The sequence below is a fragment of the Chroicocephalus ridibundus genome, chromosome 7 (assembly GCF_963924245.1).
Source record: "Chroicocephalus ridibundus chromosome 7, bChrRid1.1, whole genome shotgun sequence".
Classification (NCBI taxonomy): domain Eukaryota; kingdom Metazoa; phylum Chordata; class Aves; order Charadriiformes; family Laridae; genus Chroicocephalus; species Chroicocephalus ridibundus.
The window spans coordinates 10,941,991-10,965,640 of NC_086290.1; the positions used below are offsets into that span (position 1 = coordinate 10,941,991).

Consider the following 23,650-nt stretch of genomic DNA (forward strand, 5'->3'; position numbering starts at 1 on the left):
CTACTGTCTTGTGGGTTGCAGGTGCAGTACAAATATGCTGGGGATTCATTAACAAATTATTATTAAAAGTTTTATTAAATGCTAATTTCATCTGTATTTCAGAGTTCAGACTGCTCTCCATTAGCACAGTGCTTTACAGGCGGATGAAATGCTGTCATATGACAATGTCTTTTTTTTATTAGTTTTATGTGAGCCCTTCTCCCCAGGTAATCACACTTTTAATAATAGGTGACTTTTCAATCTAGAAGCAGACCTGATATTGACAGATGAGCCTTTATTTCTGTATTACAGCACTGTTATAAGCCCTTTAGGTGCTTAGTTTGGGCCATAACTACTGCTTTTAAATGCTTCAGATTGGACAAATCTGGTAGTCGCTTTGGGGTAGTAGATTTGTTTTAAACCCTGCTAACATCAGACATAGTTTCAGGCTTTAGTACAGAAAGTTTCACAGTACCTGAGAGCTGGACTGAATTCCCTCTTACATTGAAAGGAGTAGAATAGCTCTTCGGCTTTTTCCGTTTACTGCCTTCAGGTCACTACAGAAGCAATGTGGGGACACCTGGCTACAAGGCTGATACTGTCATCTTTAAAAGATATTGGTAAAGGTAGATTAATCGAAGAGCAATTTCAAGTTGTACTTTGAACCAGTTCTCTACTATTTTGTAGCCTTTCAAAGAGATTGAACACCACTGAGAAATCTGATGCTCAAATACAGTCCAAGTCATGTTCTTAAGACTGTATGGAAAAACAACAGGTTAGCTGACAGTGTCATTCACACTTTTTATTTTGAATACATGTATCTACAATGCTTGGAATCTCTTAACTGATAAAAACGGTAACAGCAGCTACTATTAGAAATCTACTAAATTAGAAATCTAGAAATAGAAATATAGAAATCAAATTAGAAGTATTGCCTCACATTTGTCATAACTGTGTATTTAATAGCATGTCCCTAAGTGGGAAACAGCTTTCACCTGATAGATTCACCTATTTAAGTCAGAAGAAAACGTAAGAGTCAAAGGCACAACCAAGGTTTCTTGGGTTCACTAACATATGCAGTATTTCAGGTTAAGAAAACGTAACGAAGAATGACAACCTACGCAAACATCAGGTGTATAGTCACATGCTCCGAATGTTTTAAGGCATAAAGTAAATGACCGGATAAATGCTAAACTGTATTTTGTGATGCTTTCCTTTCTGTTTCACAGATAATTTTTTTCTCATCTCCTTAAGGTACTGACTAGTGTTTTTTGTTCACGGCTATTGCAGGGCACTTTACCTGAGGCACTTTGATCACAGCATGTTACTGGGTAGAGCATCCTCTTAAAATCTAAGTACTAGCCTTTGTTCTGAGGGGGTCTTCACGATAGCTACAGTTCTGATTGATTAATTCTTACTCAGGATGCTGCTGGTTTCCGCAGGGGCCCTATACCTCTCCCTCACCGGGGAACAAGTCAGCAGATATTGTGGAAGGGCCGCAATACTGTTGAAAATGACAAAGGTGTCAGGATTGCTTACATCATCTACTAAGCTGTCATATACCTTAATGGCATCCCCCTCCACTGCCGGTGGAATGATATAGGAAGGCTTCCCTTTAGTGTATAAGCCTGTCAGTACATCAGCCTCAAACACGTACATTTTAGAGTCTGTTTCCCACATATCTTTACCCTCGATGAGGCTTTTCAGGTTCCTTTTAAAGTAGATGCCAGCTCCATATTCTTGTTCTGGAAAAAGAAAGAAAAAAACTCAGAAGAAATTTTTAAAAAAGCCTTTAACAATTGGTTGTTTTGGGGTGGAAGTACTAAGAGACTGCTACTTGATTCAGTATGACATTTTATGTTACTGCTCAATGCGCGCCATCCTCGTGCAAGTAAGTCTGCGTTAAGTGGATCCTTGAAATCATAAGCAATGATAGCTGATGGCTGTTCCAATTTAACTGCTGCTCCAGCGGTGACTGTTCAGATTTAACTGTTAATCCAGTGATAGAAACATCAAGGTATAATGTATTTATATAAACACTTCTGTCACCATGTCCTAGGGGCTCTGATAAGCACCAGAGAAGGTAAGATTTTAATAATGCAAACTACAAAAAAGTGCTTTGGGATTTATAGAGAGAATGCTGTATAAAAATGCTGTTGTAGTATCACATGGAAAAGTGGAAAGAAATTAAATTAGACCATCATCCCATTTATTACTTTGAAAGTGTGCCATGTACATTGCATAGATGAGGAGAGGCAAATCTCCACTTTTTGAACAGTTTATTGCCTGAAATCCCAATTCTGCATCTGATAAGCAAAATATCACGCCCTTCAGCTATTGCAGGATGAAGCGCTAAATGCTTATTCTTTCCATTTCTGAAAACATCTGTCTACTATAGGTGACCTTCAGAACTACCTTCCAGTTTCCATTCTTCTGTGATTCCTTTGAACGTGTTTTAAAGCGTTCTGTGTATATTAACAATTCTGTCAACAGTGTCTGGGCTAGGCTAGAATCCAGGCTTATCCTACCGAGCCTTCCTGACTCTACAGTATCAGGAAACAAAAACAGGAAAATCTTGCTGTAGATATAAAAGTAAGCTCATATGACTCTAAAAGTGGATAAGAAACAGTTCTTGTTTAGGAATGCCATGTTTTCCCTGATTTTAATCCAGCTTTAGTAATCAGTCACTGTTCATTTTGATTAAAGATGCCAAAGCAAATTATTACTTGCTGGTGGAGAATACATCCTGTGAAATCCAGTCTGGCACACCAAGCCACAGAACTGAGCAGGAACGCCCTGGTACAACTTGTGGGTTATTTTGGAGGTGCCTTGGTTTTGCTGTATTTGTTTTTTCATTTGTTGGAATGCAGCAGATAGAAGAGGACTATGTATCTTTTCAATCTGTAACATAAATAATAGGGTAGAGTAAGCAAACGGAGACCAATATCCATGAAATCCATGAGTGCTCTTGTCCAGGCTTTGTTCTTCCATGTAAGAAGCTTTGATTTAGCTTATATGCATTGACCACGTAGGGGATAAGGTATGTGATGTGTGCAGCTGATCCACAGAGAAAGAACCATGCCACTGTCCCGTGCCTCTCCGTGAAATCAGTGGGAATATATCCTGGTGTACTGACTTCCAGTACCTGACTTGTGCTGAACACATTGAGTATCAACCACACACGGGAATAAACTGTGTGGGTGCTCACAGCATTATCTTGGAAAGAGCTGCCAGTGTCCTGTCAGGCGTGGAGGACCTCAGCTCTCGTTGATCAAAACTTTACAGCTCTTGGGGAAAAACAGGTACACAGATAGGAGGGCCTTGATGTCAGCTTGTGTCTCAGAAGCGTGGCTGCGTGCAGCATCACACCACACAGAACTACGAGGCACACAAACCCCTGTCTACAAACTTTTGTATTTCTCTGTGTTGCACAGCTTCCTCCCCCCGTTCGGTAAAGCTGTGATATCCAAGTGAGATCCCAGCTTCAACACGCTACTCGTCAGGCCATGAGGGATGCCCCATCCCTGGAGGTGTTCAAGGCCAGGCTGGATGGGGCTTTGAGCAGCCTGGTCTCGTGGGAGGTGTCCCTGCCCAGGGCAGGGGGCTGGAACTAGATGAGCTTTAAGGTCCCTTCTAACCCAAACCGTTCTATGATTCTATAACTCTGACCAGTTGCTAATTTTTGGTGTCAAGCTCACAAGAAGAAAACAGACACTGCACTGAGTGTTCTGGAATATTGTCCTCACCGTAACATACCAATCGCGTATTTCTAGAGCCCCATAAAGGAACATTTGAAGCATGAAATAAGAGACAGAACATAGGGTACAGTTAAAACGACTTCTCGGAATTTAAGCACACTTTTTGAGTTATTATTTGCACTATGTTTAAAATACTTTTTGTTAGGAGTAAAGACTACATCTCTTTTAAGGATTAGGCTAATTTGATCTTAATTTTTAAAAACAGTATATTGAAGTAGTTCATCTCAGTTTTTTAAGCATACGTTAAACATGTTATTTCAAATATATCAACTGAGATTTAGTTTTTTCATTAGTACCTTGAGAACACGAAGCCCAGCTTTTTCAAACTGTTTCTGTCTGTCTTTAAACTCCTGAAGGTGTGATTCCACCAGTGAAATCTGGGTGCATTTAGTAGTATTTGTCTTGTGAAGGTGTCCTTCTGCAAGCTGATCTGCTTCTGGTTGGCCTGGATAGAAATAAGGGAGTAAAAATTTCATATATCATAATATCTGAAGCAAAGGCGAGGAGGAGGTTTGGTTTGGTAGTTTGGTTAAGGACAAAGAATGTTACATAATCTCCAAAGTAATACCAGAGGCTAATATTGAGAGGGACTGAGATATAGATATACCAAAGAAAAGCAATTTATCTTCTCCATTACATCTCTCCACAGCCCAACGGCATCTATACTGAATGACTATACAACCACGAGGAAAAACGGATCACTCGGTAGCTTTTTGTAATGACACTACTTCTATCAACTGCTAATGAAAGTCAAGGACTCCACAGAACAAGTCCATTGGCGGGTCCTGCAACAGTGGTACAGCTGTAGCAAGCAAAAGAGCTCGGCAAAGGTACGTGTTAATTAAGTGCTAATTTTGTAAGTCTCCAGTGGGCAGGCTTTAAAGTGACGCTATCCTGGAGGGAAGCCAGGATAACAGCTGGCTGTACAACCACGGCCAGCCCCGGTATAAACTGCGCGCTACTGGGAATATTGCCAAGGGACTAACCAAAGCGAACCAATGGTCTGTCCGGGGCTCGTTTGATAGAAGTACTGCAATATTGGTAATTAAAGCAATGCTCAGTGTGTGCATGAACTGACTGCACATCTGTCCACTCTGAGCAATGCAGAGATACACGTTGCTTCGTACTTAATCTTATTTAGGCACATAATTACTTACTTAGTCACTTATTTACTTTACATACCCATTAAGCAAAGCAGTTCCTCTTGTTTGGCTGTAGTCTCCTCTTGCATACGAAGCAGTAATTTTTCAGTTGTGAGCACTGCATCAATCACAGCGTCAGGGGGGCCCTGAAATTCCAGCCTTGCTTGTCCACCTACCACTTTTTCTGATACACTTACACTGGGATGCCGCTCTCGAGATAATTCTGCAAACTCTTTTTTACCGAGGCTAAAAATGTAGTTGTTTTCAATAACAGCACGGTGGCTTTCCTGAATTTGCACCACGCTTTGGATCCACAATTTTGCTGCTTCCAGTGCTGTACTTGTGTTCCCTCTAAGTTCAATAGCTGGTTCATTATTTGCAGTCTCTTTTACACTTTGACTGCTTGACTCTGTACCTGAAAGAAAGATGTTTTTTTACGCAAGTGCATTGGACGAGTGAAAAGCTTTCAAGTGCTGTCATAAATTTCTGCATGTAATGCAAGATGTTACAGTGCCAGAAACACACTACTCTTCTGGTATGCTCAAAAAAAAAAAGATATTAGATACCAGTAGGTAAGGTTTCCAGGGAAAAAAAAAAAACACATACATGCAGAATTTATTTGCCTTCCACTAAGTGACTTCCAATGGGGTAGGCACTGATGATGACTTTTATGTTTGCAAATCTTAAAGGGAGTGCCCAGTTCCATTCCTATTAATGTAAAAATGCAAAACGCTCACACATTCCCCCCCCCCCCTTTTCCCCAAGACACATATGTAAATACATTTTAAAGTATTTTTAAAGTATATTTTAAATGCAAGTTCTTTTTAAAGGAACGTGATTTTCAGAGTCTCAAATCTGGAGCGCTCGTTTTCTTCAAATGCCCATTCTGTTCATTACTTACTCAAAAGATCACTTCTTTTGTAATATTGCGTTCCTCCCAGTTTGTGTGCTGCTGAAAAAATTTTTCCCTGGAAAACCTTCAAAGAGAAAAGTTCAGGAGCAGGTTGCAATCTCTGTTGTCAAATATGCAATTTGTCTCTTCAAAACTCTGTTAAACAGATAAGCAGTTTACAGCTGTACTCACACCTTCCCCCCAAATTCCGAAATTGTTAACAGCTGACATTTGTCAGCTTTTCCCAAAATTTTATTCCTGACAATATCAACTGCATTCCTGTTCTTCTACATCTCCCAAGGTAAGATACCTTACACACTGAACGGCATCTTTACCAGCTCCTTGTGGTTGTGGCATATCTGTAACTCATGGAACCACAGTCAATAATAAAGATGTTCATTACTTGCAGCTTAACACTGAGGAACCTGAACATGAACCCGAACAACCTGAACAGCGGCGAGGCACTGGCACAGGTTGCCCAGGGAAGTTGTCAATGCCCCATCCCTGGAAGTGTTCAAGGCCAGGCTGGATGAGGCTTTGAGCAGCCTGGTCTAGTGGGAGGTGTCCCTGCCCAGGGCAGGGGGGCTGGAACTAGACAATCCTTCCAACCCGAACCATTCTGCGACTCTGTGAACATACATAAGTCTATGGGACCTCATGAAATGCATCCCAGAGTCCTGAGGAAATTGGCTGATGTAGTTGCCAAGCCACTCTCCATGATACTTGAAAAGCCATGGCAGTCAGGTGAAGTCCCCAGTGACTGGAAAGAGGGAAACATTGCACCCATTTTTAGAAAGGGTAGAAAGGAGGACCCTGGGAACTACAGACCTGAGGAACAGATCCTCCTAGAAGCTATGCTAAGGCATATGGAGGACAGGGAGGTGATTCGAAAAAGCCAATATGGCTTCACCAAATGCAAGTCCTGCCTGACCAACCTAGTGGCCTTCTGTGATAGAGTGACTACATCAGTGGACAAGGGAAGAGCTACAGATGTCATCTATCTGGACTTCTGTAAGGCCTTTGACACAGTCCCCCACAACATCCTTCTCTCTAAATTGGAGAGATAAGATGGATTTGACGGGTGGACTGTTCAGTGGATGAGGAATTGGTTGGATGGTTGCATCCAGAGGGTAGTGATCAACGGCTCAATGTCCAGATGGAGATCAGTGAAAAGTGGTGTCCCTCAGGGGTCCGTACTGGGATGAGTACTGTTCAATAGCTTCAATGACAGACAGTGGCATCGAGTGTACCCTCAGCAAGTTTGTGGATGACATCAAGCTGAGTGATGCCACTGACACACCTGAGGGACAGGATGCCATCCAGAGCTACCTGGACAGGCTGAAGAAGTGGGCCCATGGGAACTTCATGACGTTCAATAAGGCCAAGTGCAGGGTCCTGCACCTGGGTCAGGGTAACCCCTGGTATCAATACAGGCTGGGGGATGAAGGGATTGAACGGTGAGAAGGACTTGGGGGTACTGGTGGATGAAAAGCTGGACATGAGACAATAACGTGCACTCTCAGCCCAGAAGGCCAACTCTATCCTGGGCTGCATCAAAATAAGGGTGGCCAGCAGGTCGAGGGAGGGGATTCTGCCCCTCTACTCTGCTCTGGTGAGACCCCACCTGGGGTACTGCATCCAGCTCTAGAGTCCTCAGCACAGGAAAGATGTGGACCTGTTGGAGCAGGTCCAGAGGAGGGGCACAAAAAATGATCAGCGGGGTGGAGCACCCCTCCTGTGAGGACAGGCTGAGAGAGTTGGGGTTGTTCAGCCTGGAGAAGAGGAAGCTCTGGGGAGACCTTAAGCTGCCTTCCAGTATTTAAAGGGGGCCTACAGGAAAGATGGGGACAGATGTTTTAGTACAGCCTGTTGCAATAGGACAAGGGGTAATGGTTTTAAACCAAAAGAGGGTTTATTCAGACTAGATAGAAGGAAGACATTTTTTACAATTCAAGGTCAGGTTGGATGGGGCTCTGAGTAACCTGGTCTAGTTGAAGATGTCCCTGCTTATTGCAGGGGGGTTGGACTTGATGGCCTTTAAAGGTCCCTTCCAACCCAAACTATTCTATGAGTCCTTACTCAATTTTAAACTGTGTTTTCCTTATTGGTAGCTAACAACAAATTTGTTACCTGATAGGCAATGTAGTCATCCGGGCAAAAGACAAACTGCACCTCCATCTTCTGCTTAGGGTGTGCCCTGGCAAAATTTAAAACCTCTTCGATCATGATCTCTGCCACTGTATGAACAGGCAGCATTAACGACCAAATCCCATTTGGTGTAAAAGAAACTGAGGGAGAGGCACAGTCCCGAAAGTAACACAGGCATCTTGTCACTGCAGCTTTTAATTCCTGCAAGAAAAACAAGTGTTTTAGTCCTCACATGACTCAACACAAAAATCAATTAAAGTCCAATCTAACTGATCATCACCTCACACAGTATCACGCTGTGGTGGTGTGGCGGCCATACAACGTGCAGCACAAGCTCACAGGGCAAGTTATACCCTTTTGTTACTATGAGTGGTTTATATAACGAAGAATGTGTAAGATGAAACTGAAGTTCATCCTGAAGAGCTGAACCCGCTTTTTGCAGCAGCACTTTTGAAACTGGAGAGGAAACGTCACCATTCACAGACACAGAATTAACAATAGCTGTAGTCTGAAAGAAAAGAGTACAAAGTTTCAGTATACTTCAAGTTTACTATTTGCAAGCTTTGCTACCATAGAGAACACTCTTTCTAGGGACAATTCCTTTAAAAAAGCCTGACTGCAGCAGATGAGCTGTTGGAAAGGTTCTCTTACTATTACTAAGGGCAGTGCTGGAAACACATCAAAGTATGCGCCTTCCAGTGGCAGCAGATGCATATGTTTTTTTCAGAAGCCAACAGTGTGCCTAAGATCTGTTCAAGCCATCAGAGTGTATTTAACAGAATTATTAATGCAGCCACAAAAGTGACCCCTATGCACCTCATCAAATGCAATTCTGCAGCCAATTATCAATCAGCAGGAGAGAGCAATGGCTATGTCTGTTATCCCAGCCCACGCAGATGCTCCCCGTGTTAGGGTAGCAAGCGCTCATCACCAAACTAGCGGGGTCAGTGCACACAGGGGAACTGCAAAGCTATGGTTGCTTCCAATTCCCAGTGAAAACAGCAGATTCCTGTAGTAGGTCTTCTGTATTTCAAATTAAATATGTAAAATGCACAAAACTTGTTTACAGAATGCTGGTAACAGCAGTAATTGTTCTAACTTTAATTGTTGAAGATTATCTGAAGAGACAAGACTTTGAAGTATATTTTCCTCGTAGTCTTGAAGGCACGTGGTATCTTTCAAGTGCTGTAGAAATGCGTAATAAAATTCTCCACAATGTCGACTTTGCCATCCTTTGCTCTCACCTCAAAAAAATGAACTTCCTATTAAATTAAGACACTTATTTAAAATCAAAATTATGAATGTTTTTAAGATACAGTATTTGCTACAAGCAAATGCCATTCCTGCGATGTAGTTTCCAGTCAAAGAGCTCTGTTGGATTACTGTGACTAAGCTCATATATTTTCTAGCTAAAAAGTTAAATGAATGAATTTAAATGATGCACTGTTTAAAGGTAAGCTCCACATCATCTGTATGTTATTTTCAGCTGTTTCAGGGTTTGCTGAATAACTCCAGTAGTGACACCTATAAAAACACAAATTATAGGGAAAAAAGCAAGGCAAAAAAAAGGAGTAGATTTCTAGTGAATGCATGATAAAACGTGAACTCCCATGATGTTATAAGATAAACATTAACACAGGGATATATTATTATTAATCATGGAATCTTTAGCTGCTTCCTATTATCCCATAACAGCATGTATATAAAATTAAGAAATAAAAACATTCTAATGTTTAATACTCATCTAGGAAAAAAACCAACTCCTTGCTACTATAATTTATTTACCATTTGTAAATTCTCCTCAGGATCAGAAGATAACTATTTAGTGGACCGATACGATATGTGTTCTGAACTCTTGGGCTCCAAATTCTGCGTAGACTTGGAGGCAACTCCGTGTTCAACATATTACGGGACAGACTTACCTTCTGCTCTTCAAGGAGTCCTCTTACCATGCGCAAGCGAACGCCTCCAAGTTTGATGAAAGCTGAAGGCTGGCTTGGTGAAGCTGAAAGAGCTTCCTGATGTGTAAGAGTTTCCTGAAGTGAACTGGTATCGCCCAGAAACTTTTCACAGGCCTTCTTCATTTCTGCAACGGTAGCTTCACAAATGTTCACCAGGCGGATTTCCCTGAGGCAGCTTGGTGGACTCGCTTCAACAAATTCCTTTATAGTCGTTACAATCACTTGAGCACACAAATTGAGTGGGAAGCCAAAAACACCTGAACTCACTGCTGGGATAGCCACAGACTTTATATCATTTTCCGGAGCACTAACGTACTTCAGAACATTCACTATAGCTTCCTGAAGTAGGTGACAACATCTTTCCTTTTCAATAGCCAACCATATTGGACCAACTGCATGAATAATTTTCTTACAAGGAAGCTTCCCTCCACCTGTCACTGCTATTTGGCCAGTTGCGAGTTTTCCAAACCTTTGAATATGAAGATTGCTTTGCTCTTGTATTTCTGGCCCTCCAGCATTCACAAGGGCTAATGCAAGGCCTCCTTGATGATCTAGACATTTATTGGCTGCATTCACCACAGCATCGGCCTTGTGTCTTGTGAGATCATCCTTACAAACGCAAATGTCAATTCCTTGCTTTAGTTTTTTCCTGTATACTTCAACAGTGCATTTTGTACTTTTGAAGGTCAATGTACAAGCAACCTTTTTGTAAATGAGATTACTTAGACAGTTCTCTCTTTTCTCCAGAGCTTCATAGGCATCTTTATTGATGGGGATCACCAAGGTGTCCTCATCCATTACCATGCTTGGCCCTAGGATACAGAATAAAATAAAGTGAAATTCAAGATAGTACTGTCAAAACATTGCTTTTTATATAGAAGTGTGGTTTATAGCTCTCAATTTTATCCTACTGTTGTAACTAACTCATATTTTTTGTCATAGTCTGATCTTCTCTCTCCCCTTTTCATAGGCCTTTCTAAGCCCAACTAAGCAAAGAAATCAAGGCCTCACATGTTCACTATTCTGTTCAAATTAACCTCCCCATCTAGTAGCTCCTTTCCCATCTTTCAAGACCTTCTCCTCTTTCCTTCCGATGCCTTATGAATCACAGCTGGAAAGTGAAAAGTTCAGGCATGCTCTGGCAGGTGAACATATTTGAATGCTGAGAAACAGTCAGTGTTATGCTGTCCACTGTTTCCTGTAAGCCTGTGAATACTTTCAGTTTCATCTTTTCCATCAACAGCCAGCTCCCTTCCTGTAACTGAACAGAGGCCAGGCTCAGGAGTGGCCCGCTGCTGATCTGCGTCCTCTGAGAGACCACGCACCCTCCTCTGAGGCAGTCTGTCTTCCAGATTATCTTCTGGTGACCTGGCAGATGTCAGGCCTGGTAAAATATGCCCTGAGCCCCCAAACAGCCTGCTCAGAGTACTCTCAACAGAAGGACTACCATCATATATAGCCTGTAGATCCCTTGGGCAAATACCTTTTCCTTAGAAGTGGTTGACCTCTTCTCTTTCCCTATTCTTCCCCCAAAAGCACTAAATGACAACAACAGTATCACTGAGCCTGTGGTGACTTGAGAATTTGGGTTTGCCTTACTGTTTACCTGAGGAGGAAGCTTGGTTAAGATGTGTTTCCTCCTGCTACTTGTTACCTCTTTCTCTCTTACTTTCCTACAGTTTATTCTCCCCACCATTAGGCTGACACAACCATTGCCAGGGACATATTCTTAAATAAATCAGTGACATAATCTGAATTAGAAAAAAAAAAAAACACCACACCACAAAACTGAATTTGATTTAGAGCACCAACCTCAAAGAGTGATGCAGCAGCACAACTGAATAGCCTGAGAATAAATGGCGAGGAGGAAAAAGAAGCAGACAAGTGTGAGGGGAATTGGATCCTTTGGTCTTTGAAATGGATCCTGTTACAGGGCTTCGTTAACTGTCTGCAGTGCCACCATGGTGCTGTGCTGCATTTGCCACTAAAACTCCAGCAGAGAAAGCCAATGTGAAAAGCCATGCCGTAATCAGAGCTTCAAAATACTTGTAAAAGCAGAAAACACCCCTTCTCCCCCTCTGAGCTTGTTTTGCTGAGAGGGCTGAAGCCTGCCCCTGCCCTCTCCAGGGCATTCTCAGCATTGTGTCACTGATTCCCAGCAAGATCCAAGGGTGAGTCCCCCAGGCCTTTGCAGAGTCAGTGACACACAGCCACACCGGCAGAGGAACGCTTGCCGTAACGTTCATTTAACCATGCCACAGAGATCTTACGCTGAGCTTTGTCTTTAGTTCTGTGTATCTTCTTTGGTCTGCACTTACAGCCCACAAGCAAGTTCTTTCTTTGTAAGGAACTTGTGAATTTGGAAGGGCTTTTTAACCCCCTTCTTTTAGGGAACAAAAATAACAGTGAAGAGTGGGGCAGTTTTTACATTATCGCTGTGGCTATACAGCCCTCTCCTGGCAGATACCAGCAGTACTGTACGCATTAGTTATGTGAATTAGTTTAAATCAATTTGTATGAGTTTAATCAAACTTTCCTCCTGGGTACGCTACCTACTTGTAAAAAGAGTCGTGACATTTTGCACTTATACACACTGATTCATCAAAACACTTCTGAACTCTTGCTTTGGAAAGAGAAACGCAAGCAAATCCTGTTGAAGTAATGAATAATAATGTTGATTCATAACCGTGCCTAATTCATACATTTCAGGTGGCTTCTGGCTATTCCACGTTGAGGTTTTCCCGTTTGCTGGCTGTAGCTGCAGCAATTTTCACCTGAAACGCAGGAACGCGCTGGGCAGGCGGCAGAACGCTTACCTGAACCGCTCTTCAGTGTGGAGCTCTCTGCACTGCAACTCTGTTGTAAAAAAAACCAACAAAACAAACAACAAAACACAAGAAAGAGAAAATACACGTTACTGCCCGATGGGCGGCGTTCCTACGGGAGCGGTTCTGCTGCAAGCGCCACCTTTTCAACGACCCCTATGAAGTTTTCTACCGTTTAAAACGCTAAAACGGAGGCCGGACACCCGCCTCCGGACCTGCCGGGGGGTGAGATGCCGGGAATTTTTACCTCAGCCCGAGCTCCGTGACAGAAAACACCACTTTTTTTTTTTTCTTTCCCCCCAGTGACTAGACCCCGTCGGCGGGCAGGGGCGAGCCAGTCCCAGCCTGTGGCACAGGGCGGCTGCCGGCCGCAGCACCCCGCGCCCCTGAGGAGGGCGGCCCCGGGGCGGTGGGAGACCCCGCCGCCACCCGCCTCCCCCCTTCCCCAGCCCCGCTCTGTTACCTGGAGGATCCCCATTAACCAGCGTCCGTCTCCCTCTCAGCGCCGGGAGCCGGGGCGGGGAGCGGCGACCCGGAGAGGCGGAGCGGGAAGCGAAAGCGAAAGCGGGGAAGCGGCGGGGGCATCATGGCGGCGCCGCTGCTGGTGCGACTCTGCCCGGCCCCCGGCGCCGCCGAGAAGCCGCTGCTCAAGCTCCAGAGCTACTTCCAGTCAGGGAAGCGGTCGGGGGGCGGCGAGTGCGAGGTGCGGGCGGGCCCCGAGCACGGCACCTACTGGGTGCACTTCCAGCAGGAGCGAGGTAGGGGGACGGGGGGCAAGACGGGCTGGGGCGGGGGTTGCCCGCAGCTCGGCACGGCCCCGCCGCTGAGGGGGCGAAGCGGCGGCTGAGCCCCGGACACCCCCGGCGAAGGGGGGATCAGTTGGCCCGCAGGTCCCTCAGGCGTGGGGGGGCGGGAAATGGCCGCCGAGGGCACTATCCTGCGGCCCCGGGCAGCGGGTGGGCAAAGGGCAGGCGGTCTCTGTTGCCGTCGAGTTTTCAGGTGGCTTTTATCAGCCTTACCTCTGCCTGTCCCCGAATTGGGTCAGATAAGAGGAGCGTGGAATCCCGCACGGATCATGTCTTGGAATTGGGTGCCCGGCGCCTGAGGATTGTCATCCAGGTGGGAGAAGGGGATGCGGGAAAGAGCCCGGTTACAGCGCAGGCCTCGTCCAGCTCATCCTCCCCTCAGCGGGCTGCCGAAGGCCATGGAGACGCGTCAGGAGAAGTCATTACCAAAAAGGTACGTCAGGAAGAGCAGCAGCGAGCAGTGTCATGGCCTGCCCCACAAGTCCTTTGCGTTGTTTCGGTGTTTCATGCCAAGCAGATGTCAGTGAAATGGGGACAGGGAGTGACTTTGGAGTGCTGGGTCACAGGTCATCCAGGCATGTTCCCAGGCAGCACGTTCTCCAGCATGGCTTCAGCATGTGCCAACTGCCGCTTCCCAGAGCGGCACTGTGGTGGGTTTCAACACCTCTGCTATGACGACAGGCTGGGAGAGTTGGGGTTGTTCAGCCTGGAGAAGGGAAGGCTCCGGGGAGACCTTATAGCCCCTTCCAGTACTTAAAGGGGGCTACAGGAAAGATGGGGAGGGACTTTTTACAAGGGCATGTAGTGATACGACAAAGGGTAATGGTTTTAAACTAAAAGAGGGTAAATTTAGATCAGATATAAAGAAGAAATTCTTCATTACAAGGGTGGTGAGGCACTGGCACAGGTTGCCCAGAGAAGCTGTGGCTGCCCCATCCCTGGAGGTGTTCAAGGCCAGGCTGGATGGGGCTTTGAGCAGCCTGGTCTAGTGGGAGGTGTCCCTGCCCAGGGCAGGGGGGTGGAACTGAATGATCTTTAAGGTCCCTTCCAACCCGAACCATTCTATGATTCTGTGAATGCACCAAGGACTGCTCCCAAAAGGTGGAAGAATTTTGTGAGATTTGGATCCCTTCCAGCTACGCAGACCTCTAATACTATTTCAGCATGTTTTGTATCTTCAAAAAATCCTAATTACTTCAATCCCTCAGTGTTAAAAAAATCTGCTCTGATGGGATGTAGCACAGCAAATGTTATTTCAGACGCTTTGAACTAAAAGTTATACATAAAAGAAAAGATCAGCTGTGTGTTCGGGACATGGGTTAGGGCCAGGCAGCAAGTTATATGATGGAGATGTGTCTCTGCCAAGACACTGATGTCTGGCCCAGAGGGTTTACCCTGTTCTGCATAGTACCATAGATGTAGCTTTTCAAGTACAGCACGTGCTAACGTCGTGGTTATCTGATACCTGTAGCAGTATACTGCAAATTTCCTTATCCTTCTGTCTCCGCCAAGTAGAGACGTGAACGTGTTTGTTACTATTTTTCAGGATCCTGTTTTCTGCCTTAACCCTGAGTTACTAAAGCGTGACTTTTGGGACTTTTTTAAAGAAAGATAGTAAGAGAAAACTAGAAAGTCCAATATAATTAAAGAACAATGGGATATAACTTATCTGTGATATGTTGTGTCTCTGTCACCCAGCACTAAGGGGACAGACGGGTTCTTTGGAGATCCTTGGCAGAATGGTGATGGCCCTAAGTTGTAGTTACAATTAAAGCTTTATGTTTTTGTAACATGATTTTATGATTAGCAAAGCATAGAATTAATGATCAGAATAGCACAGGATTTCTACAAGCGTAATCAGTGTGGCACAGTTTTGTAAGTCGTGTAGCACTGAATTTTATAGCACGGCTTAGCTTGTGGTTTCTAATCAACTGGACCCTCTGCAGACCACGTCAAAACTTAATACTTGGCTTGCTGTGTTGATAGAACAATCATTATCTAGACTCAAAAAACGCATGAAAGGATATGAGTCATTCACTCAGTCCTTGGAGGAAGCAGAGGTCGCTGGAGGTGTCCCTGGCCACCTGGGGATCGCGGGTCTCACTGTCCAGCAGCAGTTGAGGGCCAAGCTCCCACTTAGGGCTTGTAACTGCTTGATTTTGTAGGCGGCGCCCTGCATGCTGTTACGCTTCCCTGTTCTGTGATCATCACCACCTGGTTGGTGTGGTGCCTGGGACCTTCAAGGCCTGAAAGGAGGGGAGTAGTTGGCCTGGTGCCTGGGAACCTTGAGCATGACAGGGAGGGGAAGAAGAAATGTGTTTGCTTCATTTATGCGGTGCACAGGACATTCAGGGCCTGATAATGAGGGGAAAAGGGACTAATACGTGACCAGCTTGGTTGCAGAGAATGGCCGTTAGCCTTATAAAATGCCGTTAGTTATGCTAATGGCATTGGTGGAGGTCAGGAGTAGGGAGTACTGGTCACAGTCTCAAACTAAGTAGCAAAGTTATTGTCTTTGTTCCCGCAATTCTGATGATGTTAACAAATTGGATTTAGCAGTTGATTGTTTTACTTACATGTGTGTGATATCAGTATATATATGTTGTAAAAGAAACACTATGTACAAATGTATCTATCATAATCTGACCCTACTGAGACATATAGAGCTTTTCCTTCCTCAAATTACAGAAGCAGCAAGCTGAGAACCTTAGGAAAAACAACTACTGATATATTCTCGTCTTCTCTTTAGATATTTCTTACAGTATCTGCAACTTTGAATACCAGTATGTTCACTGCAGAGCAAAGGGAGAAAATTACCGTTATATGTCCAAATTTAAAAAGAGAAGGAAATCCTAATATTGATGGCTCTGAGCAATTGACGGGAGATTTTACTGATATTGAAAAAGCTTATCACTACTTTAAGGATATCCTCGCGGGCAAAGACACAAACCATAATTTTTCACATGCCGAAAGTAAGAAGGGTTTGGAAGACGAAAATGGTCTGAGTACTGAAGAAATGAATGAGCTTACAGTTCCGTCAGCTCTATATGAATATTTCAATCATACCCGCAAAGAAAAAATCAAAGTACTACATGAACGTTTTGGAGTGCGTATAAGAAGTAAAGATCATTGCAATGGAAGCACATCAGTGTGCTTCACTTCTGATGAAAGTCCTGCATCGATACAAGAAGCTAAAGATTTATTTATCAGAACTTTTCAGAAAAGCATAGAAGATCTGAAACAGGAGAAAATTCCCTTAACAAATGGTTACACATTAAATGAGACAATAAGGAAATTAAATGCCAGGTTTAGTAATCTTCTTGCCAAAGAGGAAGGGAATCAATTGCTGCTCCGTGGTCCAGCGACTGAGATTTTAGCTGCCAAAAAATTTCTAGCACAGGAGGATGAGGACAGCCAAACCGAAAAGAATATGAAAATATCATCTGAACTGTACAGATACAGGAATGGAGTAGAAGTTGATGCTTCTGTGTTTAAATTGTTGGAAACAACATTAAGCAAAGAAATTGAAGACATTAAAGACAAATTTGATACAGTAGTAGAAAAGAAAGACAGTTCATACGGCCAGAAGGTGTTCATAATATTTAGGCCTAGGACCAAAACTTCTGATATGTCTTCACATGCTACTGAAAGTTTCATCAATGCATTTCAGAATGCCTCTGCAATGTTAAGAGAAAAAATCATCAGCTGTAAGCTTTCAGAAGATCAGAAGAAAAGATTAAATATACTACTTAATGGAAAACAATTGGAAGATCTGCATGTAAAACTTAAGAAGGAGGAAGACAAACTCATCTTAAGTGGTTTACCAAAGCATCTTCATGCTGCTGAAAAGCACATTGTGAACCTTCTTAACACTGAGGACTCAACACAAACTAAAAATAGGACACCACTGTCCTCTGATCTCAGCTATCAAGAAGTTACGGAAGCATCTGAGAAGAAATACAACGGCAGGCAAAAGAATAATCTTCCTCCTGAAAGACAGTCCAAGGTGAAGACAGAAGAAGATGACAAAGATGTGTGTCCGATTTGCATGGAGACAATTAAGAATAAAGAAATTCTGAGAAAGTGCAATCATGCGTTTTGCAAAAGTTGCATTGACCAGGCCATGACTTATAAGCAAGCTTGTCCTATTTGTAATACCGTCTATGGACTCATGGAAGGAAACCAACCAGAGGGAACAATGTCGGTTAGAACGATGTCTTCATCTCTCTCTGGTTATCCCAACTGTGGTACTATTGTGATTACATATAGTATGTGTGCTGGTATTCAAACTGTAAGTATATTTAAAGATTCATAAAAGGTATTTTTCCCACAACAAAACCAATAATATTGAATCTAAAATTAACTATTTTTCCATCATTGTTATGCATGTCCAGGAGAGACATTTCTTTGTTTTGTACAAATATGCAAGTATTTAATTCAGTATTTTTGGGTGCGATTAAGTAATATAGTAGGAATGAAATAGTCGAATGGTAGCCCTCCATTTCATATGCACCAGGACAGAGCTACCTGTCTTTAATTTGTACATTGGGGATAACTGAACTGAGATCTATGGAGTGATATTGTGTAAACAAAACTTTGTGAGTATAATGAGGATTCTCTGAGACATTCTCTTAGCTGCCGACACCATCAGACAAAAATGAATAGCGGGCTGGCTTGTAAGCTTTGCAGGTGAGAAATCAGCTTATTTTATGTGCTTAGAGTGATGACTAGGACTGAAAATGGATAAATGAAAAAGTCAGAGGAGTCAGACATGCCTTCGGGAGAGCTAAGAGGAAAAAACAAATTTAAAAATAACACTGGATGCATGAGTGATGATAAGAAAATGTGAACAAAACTTATATGGAAGAAATTATCTAATGAGAAAAAAACCTGCTCAAAATCAGTCATCAGTCATGCTATGTCCTTCTGTCATGCTATCCCACAGCTGGGATCTGTGATTTTTTTACACTTCCAAAGCATTTATGATATACAATATGGTTTGGGTTTGTTTTTCTACAAAACAGAGCAACCATCCAAACCCAGGGAAACCTTATTGTGCAACTCGTCGAATAGCGTATTTACCTGACAACAAGGAAGGGCGAGAAATTCTGCAGCTCCTCAGAAGAGCCTTTGACCAAAAATTGATTTTCACTGTGGGGCAGTCACGTACTACTGGTGTACGAGATGTTATCACATGGAATGATATTCACCACAAAACTTCCACGATTGGAGGACCTTCCAAGTAAGTACTCTTCACTTTGTAATTTTGTTGCTACTCAGATATGTCAGGAAGGCTACCCTGAACATTTTCCACATTAGAGCTTTCAGATTTTGTCAGTATCAAAGTGGTCATGGAATGCTCTATGGATCCAGGCTTGAATCACCTTCACCAATTCGGATAGGTGGAACAAGGGTGAGCTTAGTCTTCTGCTGCCCCTCAGGCCACTCATTCACCAGTGAGTTGTGTAAAACACCTACTCTGATGAGAAACCACTTCTAGTAGAGCACAGGACAGCAAGCTCTTGATAGCACCTAAGGTTGGACTCCTGATCTCAGCCTCTTCTCTTACCTGCTGTTTTGCTCCAGGAGGTGCTGGTCCATTATGATCCCACTAAAGACAGCACTCAGACTGTAAAATACGATTGGAAAGTCTACTTATTAGAGCTAACAGCAAGAAGAAAGAGATTGTAGTATAGGTATGGTTATGTCCCCTTAGATGTGAGGAACCCCAAATTGCACAGCATTCATTGGGCCTCCAGTCTGAGCACAGGATGCCGTGCCGACCCCATCCGTAGAAAGGGTTAACCCATTTTGGTCGTTTGAGCTATTACAGGATTTTCTTAGTAGAAAACAGCTCTGTTCAGCACTTCTTGAGGACTTGCTGCACTTCTAGATAAAGACAAGGACACGCAGGTGGTGTAATCACGGGTACGGAGCGGGAGCTGCCTGCAGCACCTCCCTGAGACTGATCTGGCCGACTCTGTCCTGTGGCCAAGGGATGTGCACAGCCCACCGCAGGCCTGAAGGCCACACTGTACGTCCAGCACAGCACAGCATGGCGCGGGCCTGGGTCTGCCCCAGTTAACTGTTAATGGGGATCATTAATTCCTCAGTGTATGATGGTCTTCCGGTAAGGATCATTACGTTCCACCCCTTAATGCACATACAATTGACCATTCTTAAAGATATGATTAACTACAGATTATATCGGTAAACTGTTTAGCTCCTGGAAGGGATCTTAGAGAGACAAGAGGGAGGTTTGGAACAGTCCTTTCGAGCTTGTTGTAGCCTCCCAGGGGCAGGTGTCTTCCTGCAAGCTCTAAAGATTGGTGCCTAGATCCTCCTTCCTGGGCTGGGATCATAAAAGATCAAAAAGTATCAGTTTTACTTTATCCCCCCTCTCTGGCCAAATGCTCTCCCTAGTTATCACTTGCTTCATACACACTTTTGGCAATGCGCTACTTAAAATCCAGAAGTGCCGTTATATTTGTGTTTTGAATGCTGACTTGGATGCGCCTCAGGTCTGATTTTCAGACAGATGCATACCCCAGCGCCCCATCATTTCCAGTGGGACAGCAGTCAGCTTCGAAAATCAAGATCTTAGTGTCATTTTGGACGACCAAGTTCAGCAGCTCCTTTTCTGAAGTTTTTAGCTGTACCCTGTCTGTACCACCTCTCTGACCTGCAAAATAGGGTCTGTTTTCTCTCTGGAGTAATGATGTACTTTAAGAAGGTAGAATAGGGGGATCTTATCAACACTTATAAATACTTAAAGGGTGGATGTCAGGAGGATGGGGCCAGGCTCTTTTCAGCGGTGCCCAGGGACAGGACAAGAGGTAATGGGCACAAACTTGAGCATAGGAAGTTCCATCTCAACATGAGGAGGAACTTCTTTACTTTGGGGGTGGCAGAGCACTGGAACAGGCTGCCCAGAGAGGTGGTGGAGTCTCCAACTATGGAGACATTCAAAACCCACCTGAACCTGTGTAACCTGCTCTGGGTGACCCTGCTCTGGCAGGGGGGTTGAACTAGATGATCTCCAGAGGTCCCTTCCAACCCTATGATCTATGGGACAACAGTAAGAAGTGCATGCATAAAATTTGTCAAGTGTTTTAAAAGACTTGGATAAGAAGATTCTGTAGAACTGTCAAGTGCTTCATTGCAGAAGTAGCCCTAACAATTCTTTTCTTCTCCTAGTTTTGGTTACCCTGATCCTCATTATCTGCAACGAGTTCGATCAGAATTGAAAGCAAGAGGAATTGAATGAAGAGATTTAACAACCGTCAGCTCTTAAGTGTAATAACTGAACACATAGCAGTTAATTTACTGTTCATACAAGAAGAAGGAAGTTACTTTGTTCAACTGCTGTACTTAAATCACTTGTCTTCCGCAGTCAGCTCAGTAATCTTTTTTTCATCAAATGACATATGTTTGTTTTACACATCATTTAGTTCCTTGAATAATGCTTCACTCTGTGAGTAACCTTTACAGAATTTGCGTCTTGTGAGTGCAGCATCAGAACTTGTTGCACTTGTCAAATACCAAATTGTGTGTCTTATTTTACTAGTGAATCCAATATGCACTTTTTCCCACAAGTATTCAGTCCGACCACCAAAACCGATAGATCCACTACTAGCTTTTATTTGATCAAACACTTACTTTAGCTTTGTGTAATTACGTCTGTCATCATGGATAGCATCATGTAACCCATCTGCTGGAAGATTTTTATGCAGCTGTTATAGCATCAGCTGCAATGAGGCTGTGACCTCTTGCTTCTTTTCCTTTTCAGGGTAGAAACAGCATTAGCAGTTTGGGTTTAAAATGTGAAATTAGCATGGATAATGTATGAGGGGTTATGTGGGTGCTGCTGCATTTTTAGGCCTGCAGAAATGCTGAACACTCGGAGCCGCGTTGGAGCAAATGGAAAGTAACAGTGTCTGCAGCCATCTCTGGTCATGGGGTCCCGGTTCTGTGCCTGCCATCGTGTTTAAGCTTAAATACAACTTTTAAGTCAACTACATTCTTCCCATTGCTTCCAGTATATGGTTTAAATTGTATTGTAAAGATACTTTGTTGCTACTCTGCACTGCCTAAATAGCCTGATAATTACCTTTGTTGTGGTGTGAAACAAATAGCTTTCACCTAAGGCAGCCATAATTTGTAGTGAGTTAAACCATTTTTGTTCGGCTAATTAATGTAACTAATAAATAAAATAAATACCATCTGCTCAGTTCTGCATTCTTCTGTACAGGATTTTCCTTCTGTTCTAGATATGTACAGCTGTGTGGTTTTTTTTTTAATTTAGGAGCTTCCCAGCAACGCCGTGATTTGGCGTGATTTGGACCCCCATGCCACTTCCTTTTTTTTTTATTTATTTTTTTTTTAAGATTCCCACATTGTGCCTAGGCAGTACTACTTTACCACCTCAACTTTCAGATTTCGTAGTGTTGGGCGCCGTTTGGTTTCCACGTGGGCTGGGATGCCTTTCCTGCTGTGGTTTTGTTTTACTGTATTTGTTTTCACATTTTACACTGTTACAAATTACCTCCCTTTTCTGTGCAGTAAGATACCAACGTTCCAGTTGTTTCTAAACGGCCGTGCTTTTCTGCACACTGAAGCAAGGCTGGGAAGATCAAATCTCCCCAACTCCTTTCGGTCTCTCGTTTCACTTTCTGTCCCAATGAGCCAGTTCAGCGATGTCAGACCCCAACCTGATGGTTCACCGGTTCCCATTTCACCTGGGGCAGGGTTTTACAGGATGAGTTTTGCAGCAGAGCCCTGTTGACTGTCACGGGCTCCCAAAAGCCCGTGGATAAAAGCTCCCAAGCCTTTATCCTATAACCAGCTGCACAGGCCTTTGCTTTCTAACCACAGCTGTACGGTTTAAGAATAAATCCACCTGATTTGCAGTCAAAAGTCAGGAATTTTGCCTGGGTTACAGCAAGGGAGGAGAGCACGTCCCTTCGCCAACAGCGCATTAGGAAAAATAAGATTAATCACCCCTGACAAAAAAAGGCACCCGCATGGGTCCGCTCGTGACACCTATATTTAGCTGAAATCCACCCCTGCCCATCATATTTAATGACATTTGGTTGTTATCCCTCTCCTCGGTGAACTTTCAGTGAAGTTATGCTGTCCCTAAATAAGAGTTCTTCACCCAGTGCGCAAGGACCAACCAACACACTGAGTCGAGATATTTGTCAATATTTGTGCTATTTGTGGAGATATTTCAATTCTGCAGAATCGGGTGCCAGGCTTTTGACAACCGCCAGTACGCCTCAGGTTTCTGGCAGTATTTATAGTGATAAGCTACAGCAGGTGGGTGAGCTGCAGTTCCTTTGCCATCCCTCACCGTACATACACATCCAAGTTAATGTTTTAAACATTTTGAGAGATCTCCTTAATTGGCATGCTCATTATTTGCAAGAGGGTGTGTGTTTTAGTATTATAGTCCCCTAAAGCTCCTCTTGGACACGCTCTTTATCTAAACTCCATTCCAAAGATTGTACGTCTTGTCATCCCATGCTTAGATCAGAGGCGGGGAACGCAGTCCCTCCATGGGCCCTCACTAAGCTCTGGGTACGGTAACCCGTCAACAACTCTTGTTTCTTTGATCTGAGTTTCAGTCAATTGTTTCTACATCCAGTCCAGGCGGATGTGCAAGGGTATAATTAAGTTTATTTGTTTCTACATCTAGTCCAGGTGCAAAAGGCCCAATTAAGTTTTAATTTCAGGAGTTCAGCTAAAGTTCAATCAAAGTTCCATTACAATTTCATACAATTTTCAACCATATTCTTTTAGCAGCGGGTAGGGGAGGAAAGAAGTTCATTGAGCTGCTATTTTAGTGTCTCATATTTGGGCACATTAATAAAATACACAGCAAGAAACAGCCACAAATGCCGAGGGGACGCCCTGAGCCTTCAGCTGAGGAATGTCTCTGCTGGCTGGCACGATGTCCGAGGAGAATCCTCCTCCCTTGCAACCCTGTGCAGTTGTAGAAGTATTTTCTGAGGGAGAATGATGGAAACGGGCGATTTTACTTCGTGTCACGACTCTTTCTGGAAGTGTGGCGCGGGAAGAGCGAGGTCCGTGACATTCGGTCCTAAGCCTTTGAAGCTCGGGGCATGGAAAAACAGCCG

General features: G+C 43.6%; 3 protein-coding genes across 11 annotated transcripts in view; 2 read left to right on the plus strand and 1 right to left on the minus strand.

Annotated features, from left to right (window-relative positions):
* The window catches only part of FAIM (Fas apoptotic inhibitory molecule), an 18,122-nt gene extending 8,259 nt beyond the window's left edge, over positions 1–9,863 (plus strand). For 6 of the 7 annotated variants that reach the window (XM_063341558.1, XM_063341555.1, XM_063341556.1 and 3 more), the window contains 2 exons: positions 4,387–4,567; positions 9,725–9,863. Coding sequence is in view for 1 of the 7 variants with exons in the window: in XM_063341554.1 (XP_063197624.1) it covers positions 4,387–4,410 (24 nt within the window). In the remaining 6 variants the exon portion in view is untranslated. Of the gene's footprint in view, positions 1–102; positions 205–4,386; positions 4,568–9,724 lie in introns of those variants that run through there. The other variant, XM_063341553.1, reaches the window with a different exon arrangement.
* PARP9 (poly(ADP-ribose) polymerase family member 9) lies at positions 214–13,848 on the minus strand. 3 transcript variants are annotated; one of them, XM_063341544.1, is made up of 10 exons: positions 13,725–13,848; positions 12,697–12,736; positions 9,842–10,692; positions 8,200–8,427; positions 7,902–8,120; positions 5,781–5,856; positions 4,920–5,294; positions 4,034–4,182; positions 2,706–2,880; positions 214–1,724 (listed from the first exon to the last, which is right to left on the minus strand). In XM_063341544.1, the coding sequence occupies exons 3-10, from the start codon at positions 10,682–10,684 to the stop codon at positions 1,387–1,389; spliced, it is 2,403 nt and encodes an 800-aa protein (XP_063197614.1). In that variant the 5' UTR covers positions 10,685–10,692; positions 12,697–12,736; positions 13,725–13,848; the 3' UTR covers positions 214–1,386. The 3 variants fall into 3 exon arrangements, with proteins under 3 accessions (XP_063197614.1, XP_063197611.1, XP_063197612.1); XM_063341541.1 differs by lacking the exon at positions 13,725–13,848 and adding an exon at positions 13,169–13,300 and having other exon boundaries at positions 12,583–12,736; XM_063341542.1 differs by lacking the exon at positions 13,725–13,848 and adding an exon at positions 13,169–13,240.
* On the plus strand, positions 13,219–21,741 carry DTX3L (deltex E3 ubiquitin ligase 3L). The gene is made up of 5 exons (XM_063341547.1): positions 13,219–13,463; positions 13,751–13,944; positions 16,261–17,802; positions 18,536–18,753; positions 20,709–21,741. The coding sequence occupies exons 1-5, from the start codon at positions 13,292–13,294 to the stop codon at positions 20,776–20,778; spliced, it is 2,196 nt and encodes a 731-aa protein (XP_063197617.1). The 5' UTR covers positions 13,219–13,291; the 3' UTR covers positions 20,779–21,741.
* Positions 21,742–23,650: the final 1,909 nt, after the last annotated feature.